At 45.2% G+C, this 18,738-nt stretch overlaps 1 protein-coding gene across 1 annotated transcript; it reads left to right on the top strand.

Moving 5' to 3' along the window:
- The first annotated feature begins 8,915 nt into the window (after positions 1 to 8,915).
- On the top strand, positions 8,916 to 9,883 carry LOC101752985 (RING-H2 finger protein ATL74). The gene has a single exon (XM_004984039.3). It carries the CDS (start codon positions 9,007 to 9,009, stop codon positions 9,487 to 9,489), a length of 483 nt encoding a protein of 160 aa, XP_004984096.1. The 5' UTR covers positions 8,916 to 9,006; the 3' UTR covers positions 9,490 to 9,883.
- The last annotated feature ends 8,855 nt before the right edge of the window (positions 9,884 to 18,738 follow it).

Raw genomic sequence — 18,738 nt, 5'->3', positions numbered from 1 at the left:
CTATCAACCCGGAGCACGAATTAACATTTTAAAAAGTTATTGTATATAAAAATTATTTAGAAATTAGACTCTTAGCTTATAATCAAAATTGTTTACCTACTGCTCTCTCCTGCTCTCTCGTTGTTTTAATACTTTAACTTAAGAGTTTTGCTCCGGTGAACCCTTCCAAGAAATTTGCACGATTCTTAAAGCAATCAAACAATTAAATTTAATTAATTTAGTCCCAGTCTCAACTGGGCCCGGCCCTGCCCACTCCAGGTTCAAGCCCGCCTCGTCCCCATGTGAGACCCCAAGCCCTCGCATTGTCGCCGGCTCATTCTGCGCGCGATATCGAACGAAGCGACGGCGGCGGCGGCGCATCGACATCCATGCGGGGGGTCAAGAGGTGTGCACCACCGCTTCGATTCCGACCCGATCCGTTTCGTCACCATAGGCGCATAGCAGCCTCCCTGGCTCGCCGCAGCAACGGTGAATACGTCCATTGTCAACTAGCGCCACTCCTGTCCATCCGCGCCAAAGCCACCCACCTCCGTTCGCATCTTTTGGCTACGGCAAAATTCTCGTCGTTAAAAGTGTTCGTTGGCACCCTGCCTCCCACCAGGCGTTTTACGATTTGACTGAACCAGAAGTAGTTTTTTTTTTCGAACCCGAACAAGGAGTAGTTGGTTCAGTTGACATAGTTGACATTCACATTCTACAGAGTTTCAGGTTCCTGGGTTTTAATGGCCATTTGCATAATGTTTGAGTTGTATTTAGTCTCTTCAGCCGGTCAATTTTTAAGGCTACTGATTAGCCATATGTATAAACCTTATTGGTTATGCCTTTGCTAAACAAGTTGCCTAAGGTTTAGAACTTGGTCAGATGTCCACCTTGTGCCAAACTAGTTAAACGCTGGTCTGCAAGTACTAGTTTCTTTTTCTTTCGTTGATTCTTTGAGTTACAAACGTTGCCTCTGCGTTCCTGCGGATGCACTCCTTCAGCTTGTATGCGTATGACGGTATGAACATCAGGATTGCAGTTTGACAGCCATGTGGGCTTTGAAGATGCCCATGCATAGGGCCTTATAGTGGAGTAGGTAAAGCATCAGCTCGGAGTCTGGAAGCAGAACACATATGAAACAATAATTCCTTGTGAACTTGCAATCATGTCCATTTCGAGTGTTCCAGGATAGTTCTATTTCTCTTCCGGACACCTCTTACAATATTTGGGAGGAACAATATTTCTGCATTGAAAAGAGATTGCAGGGCATGGAAATGTTGGAATGGATGTCTTTCAAAAAAAAAAAGAAATGTTCGAATGGATAAAAAAAACATCATAAAGCCTCATGGTAAACCAGAAATTGGCACTAGAGCACGTGTTCCTCTCGTGCGACTCTCATCCCATGGAAGAGTTCTATACATTTCATCAACGTTTCCTTTGCAATTGCAATAGTTGAGCTAGCCATGATTGATGATCTTGTTGAATTCACAGTGTGGCACTGGCACCCGCGATCGCAGATGCTGCACATCGGTGTGTTGGTTCATCCAAACCGCCGAACACCTGGTAGGCGGCTAAGTGAAGACCTGGACGTTGATGAACCCTTGACAAACAAGAAGACGACTTGTTCACAACAGACATGGATTGGCTTCCCCAGCGGTGTAGCGCGGAGTCTCGTGGCCTCAGCCCCCACGCTCCACCGCCGCCTTCCACGTCCGCGAGAGCGCTGTTGCCGTTCCGGCTCGCATTGGCCACCGCCTGATCCCTCTCGTCACTTCTGTGGATCGAAGTCGTCCTCGGCGACGGCCGCCCGGAACTCTCTCTCGGTGGCGCCGCCGCAGCCCTCCCAGAAGCCAGGCTCATGCGAAGCGCCAGCGGACAAGACCCACGATAAGTGGGCGCAGACCGGGCTCGGTTTGGGCACAGGTAGGGCTGGGCCCAAGCAAGACCCAAGACGAAATTAATTAAATTTAATTACTTGCTTGCTTTAAGAATTGTGCAATTTTCACGGAAGGGACCATTGGAGCAAAACTCTTAACTTAATACTCATATATGTGTACTTATCTTTGTCTAGTGTGATTTATTTTTAATTAGTAATCACTCTATACACTTTTTCATCCACATTCGTACTTTTGCTATTTTGTATCGCACCTCCATACATTGTGTTTAGCATAAAAATCAATATTTTTCATCACTTCCTTACACACATGTATAAATGGTCTACATGGTGACACTACACCCATCATGCGTATATACTTTAACTTAGTATTTGTGTATAAACAATAACATAAATAGATAATTTAGAATTATATATTAGTTTATTTTTGAACTAGAAATATGATGAACATGAATATTATCATATTAAGATTTAGGTATTTGCTTTAGGTTATTTTCAATAATAACGTACGTGGGTAACTTAGATACAAATTTAGAATGTCATTTTAATTATACTTTATAATGATATGAGTTTTTCTAGATTATTTTTTATAATGGGCAATTTAGATATATGTTTAGTGGTTTACTTTGGAATATTTTCATAATGATAGCTTTTTAGAAAATATAAAAGATCAATGACTATATATGATTATTAGAGTTTACATTATTGATGCTTGATGTTTCTGATTTTTTGAGAATTTTTAGGATTTATATTTTTTCTAGTGTCTTGTGAGAAATAATGTGGAGCCTCCAATGGAATAAATGAGTCCACATTGCTACAAAATTATTACCTTGAGCTACCTCTTATTTATTAAATATTCGAACACTATACTATATAAATATATACTTATTATCTTCATCCAATTGTGATAGATTTCAGTTAGTAATAACTCTATAATATTTTAATCCACATTATAATATTTGACTTTTCACTTTGCATCACATGTATACGCTTAAATTTGTTTGATGAACCCTAAGTTTGAGCTATATTTTAACATACAAAACTATTTTCTTGTCACTTCCTCTATATCTTTATAAATGGTGACACGCATCATGCACATATATCTTAATTATTATATCATATATCAATAGTGCAAGAAATAGACAATTTAAAATTATATATTGGTGTATATTTAGCTATATTTTTAATGAAGGTGATTTAGATTTTGTTAGCTCATGTTATTTTTAATAATGGTATATGTGGGTAATATAGATGCAAATTGAAAAGGTTACTTTAGTTATTTTTAAGTATTAGTGGTTGGCAATTTAGTTGCAAATTTATTTTGTTATTTTAAAGTATTTGTATAATGGCATAAGTGGGTAATTTAGATGAATATTACGGGGTTACTTTGGTCTATTTTATGTAATGGCGAGGTGGGTAGTTTGGATATAGATTTAGGGGGTTACTTTAGGCTATTTTCATAATGGCATAGGTGGGTAATTGTTTAGAAAACATTATAGATCCAATGGTTGTTCACTGATGACCAGATGTTTTGCTTTTTTAAAAAAATTTCTAATATTTCTCTTTTTTCTAAGGTGTCAACTTAGAATCCCATGTGGCTTCACCTCCTCCAATTTATAATAGTAAGATTGAGCTCAGATAAGCCTCACTGCTCACTCCTATTTTCACAGGCAGGCAGGTAACCTGAAGTGCAGTAAATAATGCCACGACTTCTCTCTGTGCGCGTGTGGCTTTGACAACGGAACTCTACCAAGTTGCACATGGTGACATGGGGTCATGGATGATACATTGATACTTGTAGTCTTCGATCAGGCGACCGGTTTGCTCCTGGCCTCTCCAGGCAGAGATGCAGAGGAGGACTCGATCCCGCCCGATGGGTGAACAACGAGCAGAAGCTATGCCACCAAGTGACACCGACACTCTCAACCCTGTTGGGTGCCACTGTGACCTCTAGGACACGCAGCAGCTGAGGCTCGGTTGTTCAGCCACCAAAGTGACTTGATCGATAGCAGACAAGGCATGCCAATGGCAGCCCCATGGCAGGGTGAGTAGGACTCCACTTTCCCATCAAATCCGTCGGGCAGTCCGGCTCAAACATGCAATGGTGTCCATTGTTTGAGGGTGCCACACAGATCTATGCATGGTTCCAATCCTGATGGCTATGAGCCGGTAACTGTGTAAGGTGTAGTGTACTTGCGTGGTGCCGTGGTGGTGGCAAGCATAATGGGGTGTTTGGATTCCCGGGCTAAATTTTAGCCCATGTCACATCAAATGTTTGAACACTCATTAGGAGTATTAAATATAGACTAATTACAAAACCAATTTCACAACCCCTAGGCTAAATCGCGAGACGAATCTATTAAGCCTAATTAGTCCATGATTTGACAATATGGTGCTACAGTAAACATTCGCTAATCATGGATTAATTAGGCTTAATAGATTCGTCTCGCGATTTAGCCTAGGGGTTCTGTAATTAGTTTTGTAATTAGCTCATGTTTAGTCCTCCTAATTAGTATCCGAATATCCGATACACGGACTAAACTTTAGCTTCAGGATCCAAACACCCCTTAGTATATTTTCGTACTTGTATAATAGCCATGGGAAAAAAAATCATGGGAGTGTGTACCTTAATTCGGCAAAGAATCGCCAGCATGTAGATGGGCTCTGCAGTAGCAATGGCTCAGATAGCCCAGCAGGCCAGCACGCAGCCTGTGAGTGAACAGGCGCCGCCTGTCTTTCAGGGCCATCATCATACTTATGCACGCCCCTGATGACATTATGAAAGCCCAGGTCACGAAATAGCTGTTTGTTTACTGGTGTGCAAGCTATTAGCTCTAGTAAGTAGTAATCAGGTTGCAGCTGCCTGGGGCTTTGTAGCCGAGCAGCTGCGCTGGGCAGAAGCTGCAGTAGCACAAGCGAGCAGGCCGTCCAGCCTGACCCGAATACGGTAGGTTTTGGCCCGCTCACGCTGACTATGGGCTGGACGTTGAAAACGAAAATCAAACAAGAAAGCCAAACAATTAATTTTATTTATTTTTTTATAAAAAAGAATGAGATGCTCGAGTCCAGTCAAAAACTCGGCCCGACAACGACGTCCATAGGATGGTCAGGGCCAGGATATTCGATCCGAAATAAATCGGACTTTTTTTCTAGCTGGGCCGCAAAATAATCAGGTCAACTCTCGATAGGCCTTGCCATAGAAACATAGCGAGGCTGCCTTGTCTCTCAAATGAAGAAGAAAAAGCTGCCATAAAAAAACATTTTTCTTCTTCACAATTCAAAGATACCATTTCTCAACATTTTTCACTTGAAATTATGTGGTGAAACAACGGGTGGACAAGGTGGTAATACTTGTAACATCATGTTTAGGGGTGAAACTAAAATTTGTATAATATTAATTTTAAGGTCTTAACCACTATTGATGGGTTCATAAGATTTCAGTGACTATGCACAATTTTAACTGGCCAGGGTACATAGGTATTTGTGTTGGTAGAAAGTTGCTGGCGGGTATGAAACCCATCGCCACGGATCTCTTTTAGCCGCCAGCACAAAACTTTTCTACCATAGTGTAACGTGCCTGCCCACATTTAATTTAAGGACATGGAACACTTTATTCTTTGATAATATGCCAAAAACGCACGCGTTCGCTACTTGAATCGAAAAATTAAACCCTTTGGGGCTTTGGCCACGCCACGATGTGTTACTCAGGAAATTTCAGAGGATGCCGCTATATATGAAGGTGGGCCCTTGCCATCTGTATTTTGGATGATCGTCGATGCACCATGAAGGTACGCGGCTGGGCCAACTAGCTAGGGATTCTCCAATGCGAAATGTGCTTAACGATGGAATGCAAGTTGTAGTTCTGTAAAACATCAACGATAAATCTCTGCTGGCTATGAGGACTTGGTCTAATTTCTGTCATCCTTTTTTTTTTCCCTAATAACGGAGGGCGGCATGCATGGTTCCCTCTTGTTAGCGTCGTCGGGCTGTTAGCTGCTTTTGCTCTACATTTCCTGGCGGTATAGTTACTCAGTTTTCGGCATCGATCAATGGCAAAACTGTTGCAGCCGTTGAAATTCAGCATGCGCCAATACATGCTTTGGTCCTATAGCAGATGATCCATAACATCTGAATGATTGGGCAGGTGCAGGAAACACACATGACACAAGCAGCACAAAATTCCTTATTTGACATTGGAAGTTAAGTTAATTCCTTTCTTGACCCTAAAAAGTTTTCCCTTCCTCATATGATACCAACTTCTAACTTCCATTGCTTATTTGACATTTCCGTTGTGTTAGATAAGTCAGGTGAAACGATCTACAAATCACCTCCAAAAATCATGAAACCTTTTGCAGTTATGCAACAAATGAATATGAACCCATATTTCTTAAAAGGACACATGTACCTTTACGGTTTTGAAATTAAAATCCACCAACTTAGGCTACCTTTATAAGTTCTCTGAAATTTTTATGGCATCAAAATACTTTAAAAATTATAGAAAATAACTAATATTACTCACATCAGATGTTGGAACTCATTAAATTATTTCCTAGCAAAACTTATAGAGAATTATGAAGAACGTTAAGTTTGGGAAAATTTAAAAAAACCTTGTAATTCTTTATGTAACTTATGGTAGAAAATAATTTTATAAGTTACTACATCTCATGTAAGGAATATTAGTTGCTTTCCATAATTTTTGCAAAGCATTTTGGCACCATAAAAATTCAAATATGCTTCAAAAGTAGTCAGATTCGGTGAATTTTAATTTGAAAATGGCAAAGGTAAATGTATGTGTTTAAGCAAAATGGACTCATCTTCATTTGTTCTATTATCAAAAAAAGTTTCACAAAATTTGGAGGTGATTTGATGGTTGTTTTGTTCGACTTATGTGACAAAAGTGATGAAAATGTTAAATAAGGAATAAAAGATAGAACCCGGTGTCATATAACAAATAAGGAATTTAGTCAGATTCTAGTGTCAAATAAGAAATTTTCTCTATATATGCAACCAAATTAAGGACATCTTTCATGTATGAAATGTAACAAACGGCTTCAACAACCAGATCAGGTTCACAAAGCTAGCTTAATCCCGTATATATCCCTTTCTTTAAGCATCCGAAAAAAGAAAGGAAAAAAGAAGAAGGATTCAAAGGATAGGAAGTGGCAGGAAGAAGGCCCACACGTCGTCCGTGACGGGCGGCTCGGGTGGCGACCACCACATCCGCTACCGCCACATTCCCAGACACCTTTACCTACCTTTGCTACCGCTGGAGAAGCTGGCTGGAAGCCTGGCGAGCTTCGAGGATAGCGGCAGCAGAGGCATCTTCCCTGTGGAGGCTGCAACGGCTAGAAGTGGCGGCCGACAGATCTAGTGTGGTGCTAGCCGGGGATGGCCAGATCCGGGCCAATGGTGGCCGGTGGAGTGGAGAGGCAAGGAAGCAGGTGTGGAGGAAGGGAGCTGCGTGGGAGGCGGCCAGATCTGGGGGTGCAGCGGTGGCGCATGTGCTCAAAGAAGAGGGGGCCTGCATCAACTGCCTGTGGGCGTGAAGGCAGCTGCGGCGCGGTAGCTGTCACTCGCGGATGAGGAGGTGGCTGAGCGGCGGCAGGCTGCGCAGCAGCGGCTTGGCACAAGGAGGCCCGGAGGCGGATGCGAGAAGGAGCGGATGGCGACCGGCGCGTGCGAGAGGCGCAGTGGTGCAGAGGTACAGGTTGTCCCTTGGTGGTGAGGCCGTGATGCCTGTGGTTCGGCCATGGCGACGGGTGGTACGCGTGCATGGCCACCTTCGTTTCCAGAGGCGGTTGCAGCTCCGGCAGCGTTGCGGTAGGGACGCCCACGGTGTGCGCGGCTATGGTTGCCCGCGGTGTGCGCGGCGGTGATGCCTGCGATGTGTATTGTGGCATCTGGAGAGAGCGGGGACACTCGCAGGTCATCTCTAGTGACCGATGACGGATGGTGACAACCATGGATGCGCGGCGATGACGGTGGCTGTGTTGGTGGATTGGGAAGGCGATGGAACTACGGCGGCAAGGGGATGGAGACTTTCTGGTGAAAGCCTTGCCTGGCTTCTAGCTAGGCTGACAACGGCGACGTTTTCGAACGCCGCGTTCCCTCTTGAGGGCGTTGTTGAGGTGTCACCATTCCCCATGGCAGATCACCTGGGTGAAAATCTTGCCCAGGATCTCTTGTGCAGGCAGCAGTGGCGCGTTTTGGCGTCCTTTTTCCTTCCTGAAGGCGTCGCTTTTGGGTTCCTGTTTTGGTCTCTCCACTTTGCTGGCAGTTCATCCACATGATGATGGTGCCCTTGGTCGTTCGGCATTAACGGGTTCGTGTGGGGGATGAGTGGATTCTTCTTCTCTCTCTCCCTCTCCCTTTGCACTCCTTGTCCTTGCCTGCGTCTAAGAGTTCACCCCTGCGATGGGCGGCTGGGCATTGTTGGATGAGGCGCAACACTTGTGGTTTCTTTGTGACCTCGCGGCAGTCGGTCACGCATAGCGGCGGCCGTTCTCGGTGCTCGGTCGTCTTCCCCGGTGGGGTTTGTGGTTCACTTTGGAATGTGACGCTTCTTTGAGTCGAGTGGTATGGTCTTATTGATGTTCCAATCCAATCGGCCATCTGTAGGTGCTGAGTTGAGTGGTACCGCCGCGTTGATGTCCTAATCCAACAGGTCGGGTGTTGCGTGTGAGTTGAATGGGTGTGACCCTGGTGATATTCCAATCCAACCGGCCGAGTTTTATTTTTTTTCCTAACTGTGATCTTTCATATTGTATTTTTCTTCTATATTAGTAGAAACATGTAGTGTGGTTCGGAAGAAAAAAAGATAGGAAGTCGCTTTCATGTCGGAGTCTTTCGGTTGTGCGATGTGCTCCCCCTCACCTCACCTCACCCTTGGCGAGCGAGCTGGAGTTGATGCGACGTGATAGGAAGTCGCTTTCATGTCGGAGTCTTTCGGTTGTGTGATGTGCTCCCCCTCACCTCACCCTTGGCGAGCGAGCTGGCGTTGATGCGCCCACGTCGCCTCCTCTCTCGCGGCTATATACAACACGCGCACGCATCGCGTCCGTGCACCGACGCCGCCGCACGCACGCAAAGCATAAGCGAGCAGCAAAGGATCCAATTCGCCGACGCCGGCGGAAATGGCCGTCGTCACCGCCGCGGGCGCCGTGACCGTGGCCGCCTGCGCGGCGGCGGCCGTTCTGGCCCTCACGTCGCCGTCGTCGTCGTACGACGAGGCGCGGAGGGGCGGCGCCACTGTGGCGGAGGCGGGGGACGCGGTTTTGCAGCCGGCCCGGTCGCGCGAGTGCGCGGTGTGCCTGTCCGAGCTGCCGGCTGGAGCGGCGGAGGAGCGCTCCGGCCCCGACGGGCCGGCGGTGCGGGCGCTGCCGGCGTGCGGCCACGCGTTCCACGCGGACTGCATTGGCAGGTGGCTGCCGCTGCGCCCCGAGTGCCCGCTCTGCCGCCGCCCCGTGCTGCTCGCTGACGGACAACAAGCTGCCGCGAGGCCCGCTGCGGCATTGGCGACGGCGGCGGCGCCTGCTTGGGCGCGGCCGGCGAGGATTGCGTGCGGCTTCGGCGACGGGAGGGTGGTGTGGACGCGCAGTCCGTCCGCCAGGCAGTAACAAAGCAGTCTGACTAGGCTTTTGGATTGATTTCGGCAAATTTGTTTGTGGTTTGCACATTCGGATTTAATTAAAGTTGTTCTACCAAGGACATTATTATACTAGGCTAATTGCCAGGTGGGATGAAGAAACAAAACACCTACAGATTAGTGTACGTCTATTTGTTTTTTTAGTATATGTGTATTGTTAGTTGGTGGTTGTGAAAGTAAACTTTTGTAGGATCCTTCTCATTTTGAAAGGCGCAGTTCGTTAGGATGATTATAAGGTCATTTAATGCGTGCTGGTACAATGTAAGAAACGTGGTCCGACAGGTGGTAGTTTGTGATTTTGATGATTGAGTGATACCATATTTATTGGGACTAATAATTTCTCAAGAGTGTACCTTATAGGTTTTTATAAGTCTCAAGAATACAAAACAAACCATGCCAAGATCCAAATTATTGTATTTGAGTGTCCAAACCATGGTAGTATCTAGAATTATTCTAGAGTATCCAAGTGACGGTATTCATGTGTCCAAATGGTGGTGTTCAACTCAGAAAAATACATAGCACGAAATGATCCAATGGTGCACTGGAGCAAGCATCAGCGCAATTAGTACAACGCACATAAGTAAAACCTAGGGCACCGGATGATCCGATGGGTATTAACAGAATGCATCGGATCATCCGATGATTATAGTAGCGGTTGTAGATGAACAGGTCCATCGGATGTTCCGATGACCTACTTTTTTGAGCGGCAGATGAATCAGTGAAATCTTTTCAGCATCGGATGACCCAATGGTACCTCGGATGAATCACCAGATGATCCGATGACCATCGGATGAAGTATCGGACGAATTTTGGGCAGAGAGGTCCAATGGCTATATTGTTGGAGGTATGCCCTAGAGGCAATCATAGAGATGATGATATTCCATTTGTATCCATGATTTGTATATTGTGTTCATTGAATATCCATTAAAGGCTACTTGAATTGATTTACAATTATGTGAATTGTATGTGAAACTCTTTACTTGTATGGTTATTCTAAAGTTGTCCCTAGTCGGAGTTCATGTGAGGACACACATGAATATTAGACTAGCACATGTATTAGTTGATGACTATGTTTCACAAGTCATGGACATGGAGATGTTGAACTAATAATGTGGACACATGTGGAGACATGTGCTAGGACTGACCCAACACGAGAAGTAGTTCTCTCTTTAAACAACATATACGCTTTGTCCTTAGACCTGAGATTGTCGCATGTATTCTAGATGTGGATTGACCTACTTAGGGGCTATCAAACGCTATGCCGTAACAGGGTAGTTATAAAGGTAGCTTTCGGGTTTGTCAAGAAGCATGCTATGAGACATGATCAATCAAGATGGGATTTGCCCCTCTCTGATTGAGAGTGATATCTCTGGGCCCCTCGAGTGATCGGATCCGAAAATGCATGACCATGCTACGTACGGTTAAGAGTTAACCTACAAAGGGATTTCGAATCACAGGATCGAGAAAGAGCGGTCGGCTTGAAGCTAGACCAAATATCGTGAGGCAAAGGGAATAGCATGTATATTATGTTGTGATGGTTCGTCTGATATGATCTTCGTGTGCGTATAGGAGTTGGCACGTCTTGCTAGAGGCCGCTACCGACTATTGGGCCGAGTAGGAGTACTCGGGCCATGTCTATACGTATCCGAACCCATAGGGTCACACACTTAAGGGGCTGGAAGCCCAATTCGGATCTGATCCGAGTTGGATTAGGTTTAGAAGTACTAATGGGCCTCGGACCCAGAGGCCCGTTAGGAACCTCTATAAATAGAGGGGTGGGGGCGCCCTAGGGTTTACACCTTTTTGGCGAAACACATCTGTCGCGCCTCCCACGCCCTCGCCTGTTGCAACTCGCGGATCTAGCAGTCCGGCTTGCGACGCTTCCTCCCTGCACGTGTAGATACCTTGGAGGTGTTGCGCCTGCAGCACTTGGACGAGCCGCCGACGAGCCATGACGAGCCGCCGACGAGCCACGACGAGCCGCGGCACGAGGGCGATCTTGCTGCACGTGGACGAGCTGCTAAGGAGCTGCTGGACGTTGACGTGATCGACTACGTACGACTACGTTGATCGACTACGTACAACTACGTTGATCGTCTTCACTGCATCGACGCAAATCTACATCTTCCGCACCAGTAGTGCGTCGAGTGGTAATCCCGTGATCCTTATACGGCAGTTCTTCCTGGTTTTATGCGGTAGAAATTTTGATTTGCGCTAGTGTAGCCTACCTCATATCCCAACAGTGGTATCATGAGCTGTAGCTGTTTAGTTTTGGATTCGGGATGTGTGCATATGGAGATATGTGAGTTTTCAGTTTGATCTATGTTCTGGTTTCGTGCTCTTGCTGCAATGGTAGTGTAACGACATACTCCTACCGGTCGGTTTCCGCCATCGGAGTTAAGTGATACACGTAAATCCAGTTGCAGTGAGCGAAGATCAAAATGATTGGTTGAATCGAAATCCAGGGTCATACGCCAGGCGCATTAGATGTGCAAAAGTAGATGGGATCTACTACCGGGGTCGGGATTTTTGCCGTATGTGTATGCTTCGGTAAATCAGCTGTAACTTTTCGGTACGATCTCGGATCAGGGCAAATTTTATATGAAAATTGATCTACAGAAAAAGTTACACATGAAATTCAACTGCTTTGCCTTTTTCGGTGAAATTAGATTTCCCAAATTCGGCTTGGAAGATGGAGTTTCGGGCATCCGAAGTTTGGAACGTTAGAACGCCTAACTCTATTTTGCAGGATGTATGTATATATCTTGTGATCAGTATGGCCCCTTTGTGTATGTGATGCATGTGTGTAACTCATTCGTGACCTGTGTGTCACGCGTACGGTAACACGGCAGGAGCCATATGTGTTGTCACCTTAACGTATTTAATGGTCTGCGTACCAATCTGTGATGATCCAAGCAACTATGTAATCTTCATTACTAGCTTCCTTACTAGCTATTAGGCGTAATAGCATGTTCTAGTTCTTGGAGGACTCATCACCAGGAGGATGGCGCACATGGAACATGGAGATGGAGATCACCATGGTGAACAGATCCTATGGAGATGGAGATCACCATAAGAAAAAATGGGCCATACTGTGTCACAACTGTGTGAATGCTATTCTGTTTATGTTTTACTTTCTGCATGCTGTGATGTTAGAAGTAGAACGATCCCTCACAAAGTTTAAGTTAGTATGCCCTCCCAACTAAAACTTGCACCGTCCCATGTCTTGTACAATTAGTGGTGGGTCTATAAAATTAGGGTACCACTAGTTTTCCTTGACTAGACGGGTTTGTGTCGGACGCTTACGCGCATAAGGGTTGGTTTGCTTAACAAGGTTATCTTAACGGTTAAGGACCTTGGGGCATAAAGGTTGGGCGCCGAGACATAGAGATGTCACCCAACAACAGGAGTCATATGTGATATGATTAGCAAAAGTTGCTTACCGATCTACCTTGTTTGCTAGCGGTGATGCTAAAGCTCACTAGTAGACTTGTTAGTTGTGGATCCTGAATCACTAAGTTTCAATAGAGGGATATTGATTTTAGTGGGAGTAGATTCTGTTAAAATAGCTTAATGTGATTTGCTCTATCATGGATACGTTTGTCTTAGTGTATTTTGCATTACTTTTGTTGTAGATTAAATGGCACCTAGCAACACCACCACATCGTTTGCTTTGCGTTCGGTCCTTGAGAAGGACAAGTTGAATGGAACAAACTACTCGGATTGGATCCATAACCTGAGAATTGTTCTCAGGGCCGATAAAAAGGAAGATGTTCTAGACACCCCACTACCACCAGTACCTGCTGATGATGCATCAGCTGTCGTTAAGGCTGCTTACAAGAAGGCATTTGATCCTAATCTTGAGGTAAGCTGCCTTATGCTTGCTTGCATGGAACCCGAGCTGCAGATGCAGTTCGAAACAAATCATGAGGCACACGATATGATCGTGGCGCTCAAAGACATGTTCCAGACACAGGCTAGGACTGAAAGGTTCAATGTGTCCAAAGCCTTTCTGGAGTGCAAGCTAGCAGAAGGCGCAGCAGTAGGACCACATGTAATCAAGATGGTTGGTTACACTCAGCGATTGGAGAAGCTGGGCTTCCCAATGGGCAAAGAGTTGGCCACTGACTTCATTCTTTCATCTCTTCCACCTAGCTATGGGAACTTCATCTCGAACTACCATATGCATGGGACGGAGAAGGGTCTGAATGAACTGTGTGGTATGCTCAAGACAGCAGAGGTAGACATTAAGAAAAGCGCTAGTACCAGCCATGTGATGGCTATACAGAACAAGCCTAGCTCTAAGAAGAAGGGCAATTCTTGGAAGAAGAAGGGCAAGGCTGGAACGTCCAAGCCAAACCCAACACCCAAGGTTAAAGCTGGACCTGGACCTGTTCCAGACAAAGAGTGCTTTTACTGTCATGAACTTGGTCACTGGAAGAGAAACTGCAAGCAGTACCTAGCTTCGTTGAAGAATGGCGGAAGTAAGAGTACTTCTACCTCAGGTACGCTCGTTATTAATGTTATAGACAATTTTTTCTCGCTGATACAATTATTAATTCTTGGGTATTTGATACCGGATCGGTTGCTCATATTTGCAATTCGATGCAGGGAATGATAAGAAGTAGAAGCGTGGAAAGAGGAGAAGTTGATTTCTGCGTGGGCAATAATGCAAGAGTTGCTGCATTGACCGTCGGGACGATGCAACTCCACCTCCCGTCAGGATTTATTATGGAGTTGAATAATTGTTATTTCGTTCCTAGTTTAAGTCGAAACATTTTGTCTCCTTCATGCTTGATGAAGGATGATTATTCATTTGCGAGTGAACACAATGGTTGTGTGATCTCTAAGAATGATATGTTTATGGCTTTTGCACCCATTGTGAATGGATTATTTGTTTTAAATCTTGATGGTTCACCTGTCTGTAACGTAAGTGCTAAAAGGCCTCGGCCTAATGATTTGAGTCCTACCTACTTGTGGCATTGTCGTTTGGGTCATATAAGTGAAAAGCGCATGAAGAAGCTCCATTCTGATGGACTTCTAACTTCGTTTGATTTTGAATCATACGAGACATGTGAGGCTTGCTTGCTAGGCAAGATGACCAAGACCCCTTTCGCAGGATTTCCTGAGAGAGCAGTAGACTTGTTGGAACTCGTACATAGTGATGTATGCGGACCAATGAGCACGATGGCTAGAGGAGGATTCCAATACTTCATAACTTTCACTGATGATTTTAGTAGATATGGCTATGTCTACTTGATGAGGCACAAGTCTGAAACCTTTGAAAAGTTCAAGGAATTTCAAAATGAAGTTGAAAATCAGCGTGGCAAGAAAATTAAGGCCTTACGATCTGATCGTGGAGGCGAGTATTTGAGCCACGAGTTTAGCAATCATCTAAAGAGTTGCGGAATTGTTCCACAACTTACGCCACCTAGAACACCTCAGAGAAACGGTGTATCCGAGCGACGTAATCGAACTTTGTTAGACATGGTTCGATCAATGATGAGCCAGTCGGACCTACCGTTGTCATTTTGGGGATACGCTCTAGAAACAGCAGCTTTCACACTTAATAAGGTACCATCTAAGTCCATAGTTAAGACACCATATGAGATATGGACTGGAAAGGTTCCTAGTTTGTCTTTTCTAAAGATTTGGGGATGTGAAGTGTTTGTCAAGCGACTTCAGTCGGACAAGATCACACCCAAGTCGGATAAGTGAATTTTCGTGGGATATCCAAAGGAAACTTTGGGATATTATTTCTACAACCGATCAGAAGGCAAAGTGTTTGTCGCTCGGAACGGGGTTTTCCTAGAGAAAGAGTTTCTCAAAGGAGAAAAGAGTGGAAAGACAGTGCATCTTGAAGAAGTTCAAGATGAGCTGATCGGGCAAGAATCAATGAGTGATGCTAACGTAGCAGAACAAGTTGAGATACCCATGGCAAGAGAAGCACCGCCACAACCACGAAGGTCAGCAAGGCTCCGCGAAATGCGGGAAATATTATTGTTGCACAATGATGAGCCTGCGACATATGCAGAAGCAATGATGGACCCAGACTCCGAAAAATGGCAGAGTGCCATGCAATCTGAAATAGAGTCCATGGGAGACAATCAAGTTTGAAACTTGGTTGACCCGCCTGATGGTGTTAAAGCCATAGAGTGCAAGTGGATCTATAAGAAGAAAAAGGACATGGATGGAAATGTTCACATCTATAAAGCACGACTTGTCACAAAAGGTTTTCGACAAGTTCAAGGAGTTGACTATGACGAGACCTTCTCGCCCGTAGTGATGCTTAAGTCCATTCAGATTATTCTAGCTATAGCTGCATATTTCGATTATGAGATATGGCAGATGGATGTCAAGACAGCTTTCTTGAATGGAAACCTAGCTGAGGACGTGTATATGATACAGCCCGAGGGTTTTGTCGATCCGAAAAATGCTGGAAAGGTATGCAAGCTTCAGAGATCCATTTATGGATTGAAGAAAGCATCTAGGAGTTGGAACATTCATTTTGATGAAGTGGTCAAAGGGTTTGACTTCACCAAGAACGAAGAAGAGTCTTGTGTTTACAAGAAGGTTAGTGGGAGCTCTGTAGTATTTCTAATCTTATATGTGGATGACATATTATTGATTGGAAATAACATTCCTATGCTTGAGTCTGTAAAGACTTCACTGAAAAATAGTTTTTCAATGAAGGACTTAGGGGAAACGGCATATATTCTGGGCATTAAGATCTATAGAGATAGATCGAGAAGGCTTATAGGTTTAAGCCAAGATACTTACATTGACAAAGTGTTGAAGCGGTTCAGCATGGAAGAGGCAAAGAAAGGGTTCGTGCCTATGTCACATGGCATACATCTAAGCAAGACTCAGTGTCCTTCGACTGCTGATGAGCGGGATCGCATGAGTAGAGTGCCATATGCCTCGGCTATTGGATCTATCATGTATGCAATGATAAGTACTCGCCCAGATGTTTCATATGCGCTAAGTATGACAAGCAGACACCAATCTGATCCAGGTAAGAGTCATTGGACAGCGGTGAAAAATATTCTTAAGTACTTGAGAAGGACTAAAGATATGTTCCTCGTCTATGGAGGTGAGGAGGAGCTCGTTGTAACAAGTTACACCGATGCTAGTTTCCAAACCGACAGAGATGATTCAAAGTCACAATCAGGATTTGTGTTCACGCTAAATGGTGGTGCTGTTAGTTGGAAGAGTTCCAAGCAGGAGACGGTGGCCGATTCTACGACAGAAGCCGAATACATCGCGGCTTCGGAAGCCGCGAAGGAAGGTGTTTGGATAAGGAATTTCCTCATTGAGCTTGGTGTGTTCCCGAATGCGTCCAGCCCATTGAATCTCTACTGTGAGAATAATGGGGCAATTGCGCAAGCAAAGGAGCCAAGGAACCACCAGAATAACAAACACGTAATGCGGCGATTTCATCTCATTCGAGACTTCGTTAACCGGGGTGAGATCAAGATATGCAAAATACACACGGATCTGAACATTTCTGATCCAAACCACTCCCGCAGGCTAAGCATGATGCGCATGTAAGAGCTGTGGGTATTAGGTACCTTCTAGATTGACTCTAGTGCAAGTGGGAGACTGTTGGAGGTATGCCCTAGAGGCAATCATAGAGATGATGATATTCCATTTGTATCCATGATTTGTATATTGTGTTCATTGAATATCCATTAAAGGCTACTTGAATTGATTTACAATTATGTGAATTGTATGTGAAACTCTTTACTTGTATGGTTATTCTAAAGTTGTCCCTAGTCGGAGTTCATGTGAGGACACACATGAATATTAGACTAGCACATGTATTAGTTGATGACTATGTTTCACAAGTCATGGACATGGAGATGTTGAACTAATAATGTGGACACATGTGGAGACATGTGCTAGGACTGACCCAACACGAGAAGTAGTTCTCTCTTTAAACAACATATACGCTTTGTCCTTAGACCTGAGATTGTCGCATGTATTCTAGATGTGGATTGACCTACTTAGGGGCTATCAAACGCTATGCCGTAACAGGGTAGTTATAAAGGTAGCTTTCGGGTTTGTCAAGAAGCATGCTATGAGACATGATCAATCAAGATGGGATTTGCCCCTCTCTGATTGAGAGTGATATCTCTGGGCCCCTCGAGTGATCGGATCCGAAAATGCATGACCATGCTACGTACGGTTAAGAGTTAACCTACAAAGGGATTTCGAATCACAGGATCGAGAAAGAGCGGTCGGCTTGAAGCTAGACCAAATATCGTGAGGCAAAGGGAATAGCATGTATATTATGTTGTGATGGTTCGTCTGATATGATCTTCGTGTGCGTATAGGAGTTGGCACGTCTTGCTAGAGGCCGCTACCGACTATTGGGCCGAGTAGGAGTACTCGGGCCATGTCTATACGTATCCGAACCCATAGGGTCACACACTTAAGGGGCTGGAAGCCCAATTCGGATCTGATCCGAGTTGGATTAGGTTTAGAAGTACTAATGGGCCTCGGACCCAGAGGCCCGTTAGGAACCTCTATAAATAGAGGGGTGGGGGCGCCCTAGGGTTTACACCTTTTTGGCGAAACACATCTGCCGCGCCTCCCACGCCCTCGCCTGTTGCAACTCGCGGATCTAGCAGTCCGGCTTGCGACGCTTCCTCCCTGCACGTGTAGATACCTTGGAGGTGTTGCGCCTGCAGCACTTGGACGAGCCGCCGACGAGCCATGACGAGCCGCCGACGAGCCACGACGAGCCGCGGCACGAGGGCGATCTTGCTGCACGTGGACGAGCTGCTAAGGAGCTGCTGGACGTTGACGTGATCGACTACGTACGACTACGTTGATCGACTACGTACAACTACGTTGATCGTCTTCACTGCATCGATGCAAATCTACATCTTCCGCACCAGTAGTGCGTCGAGTGGTAATCCCGTGATCCTTATACGGCAGTTCTTCCTGGTTTTACGCGGTAGAAATTTTGATTTGCGCTAGTGTAGCCTACCTCGTATCCCAACATATATGCGTTGGCCGAGGGTACTGGATGATCCAATACCTACCCCAAGTGACCGTCGGATCATCCGATGTCCATTAGTAATATTATTGGTAACACGCTCAAAGTCCAAATAGTTATCCATTCGTCTTCCAAGAGATAGCCCTAACCTCCACCTCTCACCGCACTTCCTCCCACCGATGCAGCCCTGACCCTCTAGGTACCCGGTACCACGCC

Source organism: Setaria italica, chromosome IX (assembly GCF_000263155.2).
Source record: "Setaria italica strain Yugu1 chromosome IX, Setaria_italica_v2.0, whole genome shotgun sequence".
Lineage (NCBI taxonomy): Eukaryota > Viridiplantae > Streptophyta > Magnoliopsida > Poales > Poaceae > Setaria > Setaria italica.
Note: the sequence above shows the minus strand (reverse complement) of the source record. Positions and strands in the feature narration are given on the sequence as shown.